Source organism: Amphiprion ocellaris, chromosome 19 (assembly GCF_022539595.1).
Source record: "Amphiprion ocellaris isolate individual 3 ecotype Okinawa chromosome 19, ASM2253959v1, whole genome shotgun sequence".
Taxonomy (NCBI): Eukaryota; Metazoa; Chordata; class Actinopteri; family Pomacentridae; genus Amphiprion; species Amphiprion ocellaris.
This window is the reverse complement of record NC_072784.1, coordinates 17,318,902-17,334,571: the sequence shown is the minus strand read 5'-3', so window position 1 is coordinate 17,334,571 and position 15,670 is coordinate 17,318,902. Positions and strand designations below refer to the sequence as shown.

General features: G+C 38.9%; 1 protein-coding gene across 9 annotated transcripts in view; it reads right to left on the bottom strand.

The window, feature by feature from the left end:
* The window catches only part of LOC111562889 (RNA binding protein fox-1 homolog 3-like), a 530,604-nt gene that overhangs the window by 122,955 nt on the left and 391,979 nt on the right, over window positions 1-15,670 (bottom strand). For all 9 annotated transcript variants that reach the window (XM_023261674.3, XM_023261666.3, XM_023261665.3 and 6 more), the window contains one exon: window positions 5,153-5,262. In XM_023261674.3, coding sequence (XP_023117442.1) covers window positions 5,153-5,262 — 110 coding nt within the window. The remainder of the gene's footprint in view (window positions 1-5,152; window positions 5,263-15,670) is intronic.

Genomic DNA, 15,670 nt, shown 5'->3' with positions numbered 1-15,670 from the left:
TGTGTGCCAAGCTATATTACATTACATGCTTTAGTGTGTTTTCCATCTGGCGGCTATAAAGGGGAGGGGAAAATGGGAGTGGGGGGTGGAGAGGAGAGGAGAGGAGAGGCAAGGGGGGGAGGCTTGGCGATCTTCGAGACAGCACTGTAACAATGAGCCTGCCTCAGCAATTTTCAAAACATATCATCAATACACGACTGGGAGCTTGCGCTTTTAAATATTAACCCTGTGGCAACCGGGGCAGGCTGCGGAGAGCTCGAGTGGTTTTGCGGCATCCTCTAGTGCTGGATCATCCAATAAAAGACGTCCTGGGGGATGAGCTAATTTGCTGTAGGATCCTAAAGAACATTTGCCAGCTATAGAGAACATTGCCGTAATGAACAGAGCAGATATATTCAGGTTATGTTACCCATCAGTAATTGCCACATAAGGAGGATGAGTTAGATTTGCAGCTGGCTTTGAGCGAATTGATACACAAGGGGCCTCATTCATATGGCGTAACTGTCATCTTAAATTTATCACCCATTTTATTTTTCCTCCTTCAGAAAAGCAGAAGTGAAATATGAAATTGCATACAGGCAGTCAAAGAAGCGCAATTAGTAATTCTGCAAATATTGTGATGTTTTAGAACAACGGTTCATTTCAGAAGCGAAATGCGCTTTTAATAAATCAAGGCAAGCATCCTATACTTCTTAGAATGCTCCTGTGTCTCTACATCACACAATCCAGTATTTCTATTACTTTGCGTGCACACAGTCTCTTGTTGGTTGCACATACAAGCCCTCCATATCTTTATACATGTCCACCAGAACTCAATGGATTTACATTAGCAATCACAGAGTGGATAACCGCCCCACTCCTCCATCAATCTCTGATGGGAAATAAAAATGAAATGCACTTCTCAGGCAACTCAGATTAAGGATCACGCTTTTATCAAATACTGAAGTCTATTTCAAGTCCTACTCATAAATAACTGAGGGGAGAGAGGGAGGAAAAGAACGAGGGTGTAGGCAAAAAAAAAAGAGGGAGAGAGTGGAGGAGAACGGGCGCACAGGTGGGGGTGGTGTGAATGTAGACGGACAGCATCATGGTCTACAGCTAAGGGCACTTGGGGTTGGAGGGATGAGGGGAAAAAAGGTAGAAAACAGGAATCGGAGGGCATTTAAGCATCATATAATCCTTTCTAGGAATCTCCTTCAATTACTGATAAAAATGGAAGAAGGTGGTGTTTTTTGGGGTGCAGACGTGGTCTTCCTTGCTTTCTGTCTCCGAGTTGCATTTCTCCCAAGCTCCACACTACTTACCAAGGATGCGAGTGGCTTTCCCAACCATTTACATTTCCCACCATAGTCTAGACACTCCCCAGAGACTCTGCCATCCATTATAAAGATGGAGCTTTCAAAGAGGAGAGGAAATGAAGGCCTCACACAGAGCGTGTTCTGCCTAAAATGTCCGTCTGTCTCCGACCCTCACCGACTTGAGATCTGTTGTCTTAATATTTTATGACGATCTCACCTCTCTTCTGTAGTGCGCTGCCTACTTACAGAGCATCTTCTGTCAAACTACACTCAGATCTTGTCATTAGAAAGACTCCAGAGGAGACAATGAGCAGCACTTCCCTCGAGTTCTCACTCTCATCCCCTCAAACTCCCTGCGGAGTTCTGGGCTATAGTTATGGCTAGTTCGGCCTTTTGTCCTCATTCATCAAACGCTCAGCCTTACTCTGTCTGGTCTCAGCTGGTGTGAGAACCGGTCAGGTTGGCTGAAAACAGAAAAAAGATGCGGCTCTATCCAGAGTCCCTAAGGTCGGTTTTCTCTAATCACACACTTCACTTTATGGAGTGACCGGTTTTACTACTTGGCAACAAAGGTCCGCAGCTACGCTCGTTTTATCTGTTCGTGTGTGTTCATCAGCTCCACAGGTAGGTATTGACATTTCTGTACTACATGCATCTCACCAGAGAAAGACCGTCATGAAAGACAGTGCAGAGGGATACTGTTCTGAAATGCTAGACAGAAACAACAAGAAAAAATAGGGTTCTTTTTCACTTCTTTCTCCAGATTGCAGTTAATTAAGTTTTTTTGTGGTGAAGAACGTTCATATTGCATTTCTATTTACTTATTATTCCTGCAGCGACTCAAAGTTGTACCAGGTGCAGCTGCTAAATGCTCGCTAGTGCTCAGAAAATAATACTCACGAGACATTTTTCACATTAAACCCCGGAAAAAAATCTAGTGAAACTGGTGATAATTAGGCTTCTGTTTGGACTGCTACTTATTGTAAAGATAAAGGAGAAATTTTGTCATGCCATCGAGGCATCTTGACAGCAAATAAAAACGCATAAACTAACAAGAAAAATACATGTTGTTGGTTAATTCTGCATCTCCAGCTCTCTGACATAGCCTGCATATTTAGCCTTGAAAATGGTAATGTTTTGCTTCCTATCCCTGGAAGATATCATTAAACATCATTTGTAAGCATACATTACACTATACGCAGCAAATCGCCCATCTGGTGATTTTGGAACTTACTGTCTGGGAGACAATAAATCCATTGTATGGTTCCACGTAAAGAAACCCACTAAAGTAACGCCTCCGTGTAGACATACGCAGAGTACATTAAACATAGCCGTGTGCACAGACTGTATGTAGTGTTAATAATGCAGTGTTTACATCTTGGCATTGAGCAGTCGGTACTAGGCTTAGGGGTACAAACTGGCAGGGCTGTGCAGTAATTAGGGGCTATGTGTTGGGGATGTGAAGGCTTGCTGCGTGTCATGCTGATACCACTGCTGGGCAGACCTGGTGTGTCAGCAGCAGGCGGACTGAGCGCTACACAAGGCCACACCTTTTTGTCACAGCTGGGAGTCGCACCTTTCACTTCAACAAGCACTCCTGCAGGCTGAGAGCTCAGCCGTTACTCAGCGACCCGAGAAGGAACACGGAGGACGTAAACACCACAACAGCATGCGTTACCTGTCTTCACAACATGAGTAACATGTGTTCATATTAACCCTCTATGTTTGTTTGCGTGTTGGCATCAAGGCACAGCAGAAATACTTGGACCAGTTCTAAAGCAAGATGCAGTTTTAATGCTTCTATGTATTAGATGCTACTTACTGTTTGTTTCTCTAAATTTGTTTTTTAATGTATTTCTTATCTCTAAATTTCCATGTCTATGTTGAATTAGTTCATTTATTGAAGGATTTTTGCCAATTCAAATGAAATTATCCCTGCTGCTCTATAACCATATACGTGGACACACCATATAAACCGGATTGCCTTACAATCTGAAGACAAAGCCGAAATCAGAGGGATCAGAAGATAAAAGCGCTGCATTTTTCTTTAGATAACTTTGTTTTTAGTTAGACATCGATCCGTAGTGAAGTTCTAAGATGCTGATATTTTTGTTAAACTTTTGTTAATTTTAGCCACCAAAACTACTTACATAGGCTGATGAGAATGGCATGATTTAAAATACAAGTCCTTCACAACAGATTTAAAGCTTAAAATACTTATTCTAATCCATGACACCTGTGTGACAGCAGACATAATGAAAGAGTTGGCCTTCATCAAACAGTTAAAGATTGCAAGTTTCATTCCAAGTGAAAAAAGACATAGAAACACATTTAATGCAAGAGAAATTATGTTTCCTTAAAAACATCAGTAAGACTGCAGTTCCGTTGTATAGAAACATGTTCTCTGTGTGTGTGAAAGGCTATAACAGGGAAATTTTTTGACTTGACAACATTCTTAAAAGGCCATGCAAGATATCACATTGTCATGGACTGAGAGGTATTAAACATGTTGGCTAAACTGAGAGTCATTTAAAATCAGAAGAGTTATTGGAGAAACTATTTATATACAACTAATTACCCATCCTATGACATCAAAATCTATGCTTTGAAAAAAGTGCCATGTAGTACCATCTGAACCATGAGATATTTTAATTGTGTTCTTCCTTCCTACTCTCTATGAGCAAGAATAACAGCCACATTTTTCTAAAATAATCATTTCTGTTTAATTAGAAGCCATATCTCTGTTACCTGTGGTGTTTGAAGTCTTTATCAATTGTTGCATCTTTCAAAGACTTGTTTATTGGCTCCAGTGTGTACTGTGTGTGTCCGTGTAGTTTTGCTTCATTAGTGCATATATTGTATTAAATATATATTTCACTATAGAGGCTGCCAGCTCTTACAGTTGTGAAAAGAGAGATTCGGTATCTTTGCCACATGCAACGCCACTAAGCCTAACTGGAGTCCTAACAGCCTCTTGCATCTCTGTTTGACATTAATTGATAATCAAACAAGCCTTCACATTAGACATTTATGAGATCAGCTGAATTATCTATTTAATGTAACCCAATTATATGCAACCCTTGTGCACCAATCAACACTAATTCCTGACTCATAAATGACAGCCACAACGACAGATCGAATCAATAATAAACATTGATGAAAACTTGCGACCCGCTTAGAAAGAGGGTAATTAACAGGAAGAAACGGGGCTGTGCTGAATTTATTTTTTCTTTAGGAAAATTGCTCTCTGATCCTCATGGTTTAATGCCATTCAAAAGAATCTCTTCTGTACTGCAGCTCACATTCCACCATCAGTGACAGTAAGTGTAAGACAAACATTCAATTTCTCTTTGACAATTAGGGATAGACATTTATCATTAATTGTTAACACATGCTTCTACTGCTCCAGTTCTTAATTAAAACCTTGTAATTTCCTAAAACGGTTGCCAGAAAACTAAATTTCATTAATTATTTAGTCAGCCCTTTTCAGTACCAGCTAAGTACCAGGGCAGCTTTGGCTGTGGAAGTCATGAATCCATATCTATCACCTGAACTAGATATGCCTCAAATGGGACTTTCCAACCTGAAGAAAACCGTGTTAAAAGGGCTGATAAGAAATAAAACGCGAGGATGCGGTGGAAGTCCGTGGTCTTACATCCACGGCAGAGGACTGTCACATCCTGTATGTCGAGCCTTGCTTTAACTAACACATGTCAACAGAGGAGGCATCAAAAGCAGCCCTTTAGAGGCTTTAGGGAATTCCACACCTGAAGCCTGTTGGGTTCAACAAAACCGCAGGAAACTCTTCCGACAAAATGGAGGTAAGTGTGCACAGAGGGGCCTGCTGCTCTTACCAGTCTTGTAAAGAGGGGCACTCCCAAATGCCAGAGGTGATCGTTCAGCAGTCCGCTGTATACCACGTTCCCGAAGACAGCAATGCTTCCTGACTTACACAATGTGTTTCCTGCAGGGACACAAAGAAACACAGGCAGGCGTCATTGAAACGGACAAGAAGCAGCAAGGGGCAACTGCATGCACTCTAGCAGCAAAAAAATAAATAAAAATCTCTGCTCAGAGGGGGAAAAAAAAGGAGCAGATTCAATCAGAGGAAATCATTGCACAGGAAGAGGGATAATAGAGAATGCACCATCGATTGTTATAAATATGGATTTCAGAGGTTTATTGACCTTACATGGAGTGACGAATACAGATAGCTAGCTTGTCTTGAATCAATAAAGTTGCACAACTCAGTCAGGACGATCTATCAACATCGTGCAAACAACCAAACAAGGTCCAGCATGAACATGGCAATGGTGGGAAACATTTATTAAATTGAAAAAAAGAAGGCGAGGAGGGGCTTAACCAACCATCACCACATTAAAAACAAGTCATATCATCTGTTGCCACTTAACCATCCTGCCTTTTTGGCACTAACCTCAAAATGACTTCCCAAAATCAAATGGTTACTGCTCTCATCTGAGAAGTAACACTTTAGAGCTTACCATTAAAATGTCACAATCCGTCTTAGTAATAGTAAATGCTCTTCACAGAAGCACAACCGTTGTAAATAAGTTTCTGTTTCTCATTCCTCTACTGTTCTGTTTAGTGGACACTCGTACTACAAAACGATAGGCATAAGTTGTTTACACAGATAAAACCTCAGAGCTTCCACTTTTACAAGATTTGTAGTTTCTAAAGGTTGAGTAAGGAAGCAACCAGATCCAAAATAAGGCAACAAACTGCCATCCTGACCTATATTCAAAAATTTTTGTCTCCCAAACATGGCTCTCCTATAGAAGCCAAACTGCATTCTCAGTAATGTGTTAAAAGAAATATAATTATATTTCAACAGAAACACATTTTCTCTCTTAAAGGTAAGACTGTGACATTGGAGGAAAGGCTTCTAGTTTGAAAGAGTCACAGGATCACAGAGTGGAGGCATAATTCAGAAACCAGGAGACCAGGGTTGGTTTAACATCTGGGAACATTAATTTTAGAGTTCAGTTTATTTTTCCTTCATTTACTTTCAGTTTTTACTCACTTGGTTCGGCTGGGGCACCACAACGGCCTTGGGTTAAAATACAACCTTTTCAGGTTTCAAGCTACTCCTTCATTTTCTGAGTTACCAAGGTAACAACTTCTGCCCCATCAGCCCTTTTCAGCCAATTTAGGATCGATTGCAACATAAAGTGGGAAGATAAATGGTACAGATATGTTGATTTGAATTTATTTTTGATAGAAACAAACGTAATGTGCAAGAAAATATGTTTCCCTCAACCTGGAATTGAGAGTGCAGTTTAGTTGTGTGGGAAGCAACATTTTGGGAGATAGACCAGCAAGCAGCCACAACTTAGACCAAGCAAGTGACGCAGCCATTGTAGCAACTTACTTCTCGTGACACAACGTTTGTGTGTTGTGTCACTCTTGAAAAACACATTTTTAATCTCGATAAGAGAGCCAACGCCCTGTAGTCAGGTCCTGTCCAGGCAGTGTTCCGCTGTAACTTATTGCATTTCTCACTGAGCCTTTTTATCATCTGACTTTCTGAAAAAAAGTTAAAAGCCTTGCTGGGATTTACTATCCATAGTCTGGAACAAATAGGCATCTACAACAGCATCTGATATTAAAATTTGCACCATTTGAGATTTAAAGCTAAACAACAATTAATTTGTTAGTTCCCATGACTACTGTTCCTATTAAGTTTTACCATGTGCAATACATCTGGGGTCGACTCGAGATCCGAGTTGGAAGTGGCAGGCTTATGTGTGAAATTACAATACAAATAAAACTGTCAGTATTCAAAGCAGGTACACATAGAAACAGCAGCTAACATAGCACAAAAAGACCACTAAAGCAATTGTTAACTTCAGCTATAACCAAGTACAGAGAAAACATATCAATTGTCAATGAGAAACATTACATCATCAAAACTGTACTGCATCGTGCTAATAAACCATATTTTATTCAACGTTATTTTGTTCAGGTATGTCCTAAAACACATTTTAAACCAAGTTGAGCTTCACTTTCTGGGTCTTTCATGATGCACAAAACAACATGACATCCAGCAAGGATCTCCTCTAATATTAACCTTCCAACATTTTAGCTGTAATCTCGAAAAATCTCTTCATTAAAGCACATATTTGCAGTTTGGACTTAAGTGTCTATATGCACAGCTTTTCACCCAACTAACCTCATATTACATAGCAAAGTTTTGCTGCTTGTGGATGCTATTTGTTTGGGAAAAAATACTAAAAACTCGTCTTTGAATGCCTAAATAACCAGATTACTGAAATGGTAAGGTGTCAAGGTAGTGGGAAATGTAAAGTAGTATTTTGTAAATCACTTTGACTGACAGAGCTTTTTGTTCAGCAGATCAACACTACCACAGAACTCAAAATGGATGTTGGCTGGGATCATTTAAAACTCATACGGAAATGTTTTTTAACGAGGGATTTGCCTCAAATGATCTGAAGCTTTTTTTTATGCAAATTGTAAAAGTGGTTGTGTTGTTGTGTGTTGGCTGTGTCTTGTGCTGTTTTACATGATTTCTTTTGTTGAACTGTGTGTTTTGTGCTATAATGTATGTCTATAACTTTAAGCTTGATGTATTTGCAGTTTTGTGTGCATTTGCTTAGCTTTACGCATGTGAAAGGCTCATCTAGAGATTGTCAGTTAGTTTAAGGTTATAAATACTGTTGCATGCAGCTTTGGTTCTTCCTTCATACCTGTCTCTGTCAAGGGCCGACTTATTATTAGGTCTGATATTATCCTTTTTTTTATTAATCAGTTTTGCTATTTTTGAAAACCAAATTCCAATACCATAAATTGATGCAGCTGCTGCACTCTGTCACTCTATCTATCTTGAGGAATGTCCCACCCACAGCACTTTCTGATTGGTTACATGTCATGAATAATAATCTATCTACATGGATAAATGTTGAAAAGCTCTCCTTCGATAAACATTTCTTTGAAACATAAATAAACAAGGCCTTTGGACAAAATTTTGTATTGAAGTTTGTATTATTCAAAATTTTTACAGAGAAGAATTTTATTATAGGTTATATTGGTTGCATAACAACATTAAAAAATAAATAAAATAAAGATCTAACAGCAGTATGCTTAACAGATACACAACACTGGCATACTGTCAAGCTTATTGCAACATGTACAGCATCAAGCCTCCTATATAAGTCATGTTCACTGCCACTGAGCCTCACAGTTCGCCCTCTCAAAAATACTCTTAATTAGCTCAGTGCCAATGAGGGGACTTCACAAACAAAAACACACACATGCATAGCATGCATGCCCACACACATGTCCCCAAGAGTGTGATGTAGTGCACACTGATGTCCCTATGTATGTGATGAATGCAGCTTATGGAGCAGGCAGCACAGAAAACACAGGTCTCCATTGTAATTTCTGCACAAAGGAACGCTGCAAAGGCACACCAGGGGAGGAGTGAAGCAGTGCTGACAAGCAGCACATGCATTATTTAAAAACAAAAGTAAAAAATGCCCATTAAAGTGTCAGTGGTGCTTTCGGCAGTGCTGGCTTGGGCGCGGTGTGCGTATTACTGTTATTAATGGGCCAGGCGTGGGGGGCATTGCTTCGGTGTGATTGCTCTACCGCTGTTGCTATCCGCGGTTCAAGCCTCCCCCCTTTTTTTCCATTTCTTCTGTGTGTGTGTGTTAGTGTGTGTGTTTGTGTGTGCGTGCGTGTGTGTTTGAGGAAGAAGAGAAACAGATAAAGAGCATGATACAGACAGAGACAGAGAGACACCACAAGACCCCGAGTGCACAGTCAATGAGCTCCTACAGCTAATATCATTTCACATTATTGAATGCATATTAAGGCAGAGAGACCTTGTCAGACGAACAGGAGCACCAGTGCTTATATCAAATTCGGATCTGCCTTCACGGCCATGTCTAAAAAATGCCGGGAATGTAGTCAGCATATTGAAAATAAGTGCATACCATTTTTCTTTGCAGTTTAACATCAAGGGCTATACATTACCGCTACTGACACAGCAGAATGAGGTCACTGTGCATGTTGTAATTACAGCTGGGTAAACACTCTGCTCTTTGCTGCAACACCGGAAACACTGAAAGATGCAGGACTAACTAATACAGAAAAAAAGAGGGTGTAAGCCTATTACTTTGAGCCCTTTGCTAAAAGAAAATATTTTATACATCACTGGGAATAAATAAATTGAACCAAATGATCATGGTTGTTATGATCAATCCCAGAGTGGTGTAATACAATGAAATCAATCAATGCACTGGCTGTAACACAGTACACAAATAATAAAAGGCTCATCCTTGACCTATTCTTCTATAACCAGTTTGTTATGGTATTATTAATGGTGTTTACGTGCAACAAATAGAGCACATAATCAAATTTTCCATATTTGCATGTAGAAAATGTCACATAAAAGAGACAGCTTAATTTCCCTGCTCGCAAACTCTGCAGAACTGTGGAGACAGTGGAGCTTTATTTATTTATTATTTTATTTTGAGTTATAAAAACCCACCCTTCAACTCTGCATGTCTGTACCGCTGGAGCATCTGTATTTTTCCTCATTTAATAAAACCAAGCCTAACCAGTGACATGTTTCTTGGTGCTTGACGATGAGCTGTGGATAAAGCTTTTTTTTTTTTTTTTTTTAGGGTCCTTCTCAGCATTTGGGTGTTCTCTCATCTGCAGACTTGACAGCATTGAGCCCAACCTCTGATTAATTATTAATTGTGTGATTAAAGTGCGTGTTAGTGTGGTGTGTAGGCTACATGTGTGGCTTGCAGGGAAGGGTAGAGGAATGCAACCTGCAGTCTACTTTGCATTATCTACAACTTATGAGTTGTTATTGCGAGGAAAAACACTTAACTGCAGGCATCAAATTATTTAAAACCCAAATCACCGGCCATATGCAATATTAGCAAGAGCAGAAGAAAGGAAGGAGAAGGTACTGTTTTATTAACTGAGTGATGCCTAGCTAAGTCTGGCTCAGTTTTCTTTTGGCTACAAGTCAGGGCTTTTTTGATTTCAGTGCAATCATATATGGAGAGTTTGGCTCACATAGATTTCAAGGCTGATGTTGCTACCAGTGCCTCAGCATTGAATCAAGCTTTTCTAAAGAAGAAAACATAAATGCATACTTAGATATAAAGTTTTGTAAGTGGAATCTGCTCAGTTAGTTAAAGTACGTCTGCATTTCTTGAAAATAAAAAGCATGACATTCAGTAACATCAGAGTTAATGCACTGATTACACTGCAAAAGTCGTGATCTTGGCAAGTCTATCGTTCTTTTCTGAAGTCTCTTTCAATCTGTTTCTGGTGAACAGACTGAAGCAGCAGAAATGAAGCTATTTCAATCAATGGAAAACACTTTTAATGTACATTAGAAACAAATAGGTATAATCTTCCTGTATATGTTCATTTAAGCTAAATCAAACAACAAACCAAATTGCAAAACTAAATAAAAACTGAGCTAAAGGCATTTATGTTTTTTTTAATTGATTCATATAAAAAAAGCATAGTATTAATTTTCTACTTGAATGCCTCCATTTTCTTTTTCTGTGTGTATTTTTGCCTATATTTTGTAAATTGTACTTTTATTATATTATTATCTTAATTTAGCTCCTAGTTTAAATAATTTATTATTGAACTTATCAGTTGATTTTTTCGATTACCTATAACTAAACATTAAAACAGTTGTCAGCTACTTTGAAAACTAACAGAAACGCCAAATATTCCTTACTTAGGCCTTGCTCCTCTTCTTTGATAGTAAACAGAATATGTTTAGGTTTGGGTCTGTAGGTTGGGGAAAAAAGTAATTTACTCTAATGGTATCACCGTGGGCTCGAGCAAATTGAGATGGCCATTTTTACTATTCTCTTGCATTTTATAGCCTTACGATTAAGCAATAATGGAAATAATCATTAGGTGCAGCCCTACACAGTTGAGTAAAATGCAGCAGTTAGTTCACCAAACTTTCAGAGTGTGGTGTCAACATTATTGTCGATTGTGGTCATTCAGATACGTGTGCGTTGTGCCCCCAGCTGCCTGCTCTCCGGCCTCCTCTCCTGGCTTTGCCGTCGGAGGTGGGTCGCTTTAAGCATTCAAACTCCGGAATGTGCAGCTCATTTCTAGCAAAGAGGCACATTGCTGCAATGCAATAAGGGAAAACAACACTTTTAATAATTCAGGCCCTGAGACCGTGAGGGGGGTGAGGTGGAGTGGGGGGGGCGGGTGGAGGGAAGACGTCTTAAAGTACCGCAGAATGGCTCATTTAGCTCCTGCTACGCATTATTAAAGTTGTATCGAACCCCCTCCTGGGTCTTTCCCAAAGTTTTTTTTTTTTTTTTCATTTTCCTTTCCTCTTTCCCCTAAAGCCTGCGAGGTAACCAATAACAGCTACCAACATTTATAAACGACAGAGTATCCTGCACCTTAGAGGGGGAGGTAAACAATGGTGTAGCTCTTAATCTCTCTTTCTCCCTGTCCTCCCAGCTCACTAGTCCTCCGGTCCGAAATTTGTCAGTGCTTTATCCTGTTTGAACCATAATACAGAGCCCTTGCTGTCCAGATTATTTTCTGCCTGAGCTAAGCCCACGATGCATAAAAAATGTGGGGAATGAACCTTGTATGGAATCAAATTGAGTAATAAAATCGTGTTCGCTGTGGCACTGATGGACGCATGATGGTACCGTTAAGGACGTGTTCAGAGGTACTGCAAATTGCTTCTGAGCCTGATGGCAGTTTCCAGAGTAAAGAGAGTGAATATGAATAAAATACACAGGCAGAAGAAAAGAGATCTGGTTTTTTTTCTTTTTTTTTTTTAGATGATATGAACTCCTTGACATCCAGTTTGCTCATTTTAAGTATGTAGTCTTAAAGTTGGAAAAAATAATCCATATTTCCAGTCAGATAGCATCATATGTAGTGTGTGTTTACATAGAGTAAAATGTTCAAGGCTGCCGCCTCCTAATATTTTATGGCTGGATAATTCCATCAAATTGAAATATTCCAGATCATTTTATACATATTTCCTTAACATTCTGTGTAACATGTCTAGTACTTTTGAAAACTTTGGAACCTCTACCAACAAAACAAAATAATAAAAAAATAAAATCAACGGTCATTTGCCTAATTTGATGTTCTGCATAGGGTGAGATAAACTATAAACCACCATTTATTAAAGCCTTTCAAATCCTCACACATGCAGCGGTGATCCACTTCCAAACAAAGCTGTTTTTCTTTGTGAAAACTTGACATTTCGGAGATACTGAGCAAGGTTTTCAGCCGGCAGCAACAAATTATAATTATTATAATTTATGATTACTGCTTACATTGCACAATACAATGAGAAAAAGTAAAAGCCTATTAAAATGTCCATTTAGAATATATACACCATAAACTGCTGCAGAGACCTTAAATCAAAGCCCACGGTGTTGCAAGAGACACAGAGACTGAAGACAGGAGGTCCAGAGAGAGAGGAAGACAGAGGATGTCAGACGTGTTATGATTGGCTGATATATTGGCCTTTTATGAGAAATTAATGTGGCCAAGTCAGTGTTGTTCACCTACGGTATGATGAATATGAACAGTCATATGATTGATTTCATATTCATTCCAGCATGTGGCACTGCTTGTCTATAGGGAGCTGAGGATTTGAATTACTTCAGATGCCCCATCATTAGATTCCAGACTAATGATACAATTCACGTATTAGTTAGACAAAAAATTGTACAATATTTTTAGTTTTGTCCTTGGTTACCGAACGTAACCTCTGGGTCTAAAAGTAAAGCCAAACCAGAAGTGCCTTATAATTTTCATGTATTCCAATGGCCAGCAGGGGACTACTCCTCTGGTTGCATAAAAAAATTCCAGTTGTGTAGGAGTCCATGAGAAAATTATCCAAATCCTTACTTGATTTATAACCTTATTAGACATTTTCCTCAAGAGTTTATGGTCTCAATTGCCAGTTTCAAATCTCCTACTAAACAACATGGTGCTAACTTTGTAAATTATGGTCTTATTTACAGTGAAATACATGCTAAAGTGGGGTATGTTTTTGGGTTGCATTACCTTGTTATTTACACGTGTTTTATATACACTCTATGGTAAGTTGAGAAGACTAATTCCACTCTTAAATCTGTACATTCTCAAGCTACATAGAAAAGAGTTGGTGAGCTTAGCTTAGTACCGTCTCTGTGTATAAACTGATGTGCTATTTCCTCCATTTCAAGTCTTTATGCTAAGGTAAATCAACATGCTTCTTGAGAGTGGTACCGATCTTCGTATTTATTGCTCTGAAACCAACTGATAATTTCCCAATACTGACCAATTCTTTTACTCTTTGGTTAAGTTTTTGTTGAATTCTACAACTGTACACAGGTTTTCACCTGAACTTTTCTCAGTTGGTTTGTGCTGCTAACCAATCAGAAAGTCAAACTTCTTGCACAACCAGTATGCATGAGTCAATTTCAGAGATGCACTTAAGTTTCACTGTAGTTTGCTGCTAGCACAATTTTTGAGCTTGTATGGAACAAGCTTTGGGCAGCCACAGCAGATAAACAGTCAACTTTGAAGAGGATAAATTAAAAGGAACTGATTAAGTATAAAACAATATCAAATGTATGATGGACACTAAGTTGAATTTATTAATGTGTAGTTTTCTAGTTTTAAAGCCTCTGAAATTTAAAACCAACCCATTGTGCTACGCATTTAAGCATACTGAAATGTTGCAGTAATTACTATGAAATGAGAATGAAACATGGCCTTGCAAAGAAGACGCAACAAAACAAAGAATGGAATTGTTGCCCAGTTGGCCTATATCTATTTTTTTCAACCTTATCACATTTAATGATCTCAAAGCTATTTCAGGTATTTTCCGTCTTCTGACAGAAATGCAGTTAGAAGCAGACAAATTTCATTTTTTGGGAAGCACTTTCTTAACTGACAAAATCTGACAGCTCCTGCTTCAGCAGGTTCAACCACCAAAGTATCGCTGAGCACCTTCATAAACACAGTTTGATGAGGTGCCTTGTACATCAAAGCAACACCAGTGCAGCCAGCGAGTCATCCAGCCAGCCTGAACGTCAGACAAACCAGTCAGTCAGCTGCTTTGTCTCCTGCTGCGTGTCAGACTTGGAGGTTCTTCTGCCATCTAAGCTGACTAAACACAGATCCCGTTTTCTTCAAAGCTATGCAAATTAGCCACGTTGCTAAGTGGATTCCTCTTTTTTTCTTTTTCTTTTTTTGTGTAGAGAGCCGCAGGCCCGATTAGGCCCAATTTCTATCTACAGAATATATACACACTTACATACAGTAAAGCAATGCGCTGCATTACTGCCTGTGGGGGATTCTTGGTGGTCTTTCCTTTCTCATAACACAGCCCTGCTTTAATAGATCCGTTGTTGAATTTTAAATGAAAATAATGTACATTCCTCTGCTGTAATGAAATTAAAAAGGGATAAAAATAGGGGTGGGAGGGAGCTAATAAAGATCAAAATGTAGCACCAACACACAGCAGCAGTAATCTTTGATCTCAAAGAACATGGATGTTCTTTGATTGCATTATGTACACTACATGGCAGAATGTATGCGGACACCAGAGTCCACTTAATGTGCTTTTGCACATGACTTTTTCATGATTTGGTCACTAATGATGGGAAGCCTTAATGCTACAGCATAAAATATTCTGTATTAGTGGTCTTCATGCATCCTAAGAGCGGGAACATCCAAGGGTCACAAGGTATATCTGAGTGTCAATTTTCAGACTTTTTCATAATCACAAGCTTTGCTAATTTTATGGAATCCTAACTACAATTAAACACATGAACACATTAAAGAAAAAAAAATAAAATTCTGAACTGTTATTGTATAGTATACATTATTTTAAGGAATTAAAAGCCTGGTATGTGATTTGAGAGAAAAATGTGGGTGTGTCATTCCAATAGTTTTGCAAATGCCTGTCCTGTTTCAGCATAAAGATCCTCCGTGCACAAAGCTGGTCCTAAAAAAATGAGGTTTTACCAGTTCTATATCCCTTCCTTGTCTATATGCATTTGCTATTAGCTATGTTTCCATATCTTCTTCTTTTTCTTTCGGCTTTTCACTTCAGGGGTTGCCAGCTATGTTTTCACATAATTATCACAAAGATTTGCAACGACTCTTTAAAATGGTGCCAATTTTTTATTTTTTTTTAAAAGAAAGACATGCGAATTAGGCTTGTTTCGATTAACTGCTTTAGGGTGAATAAACGAGACTGTGCAATATTATCAGGAGGTGGTGGTATAGGCTGCATTACACATGTTTATAATAGAGTAGAAACTTGAAGAGGAAGAAATAAACTCAATTCTGGCTAACTGCAA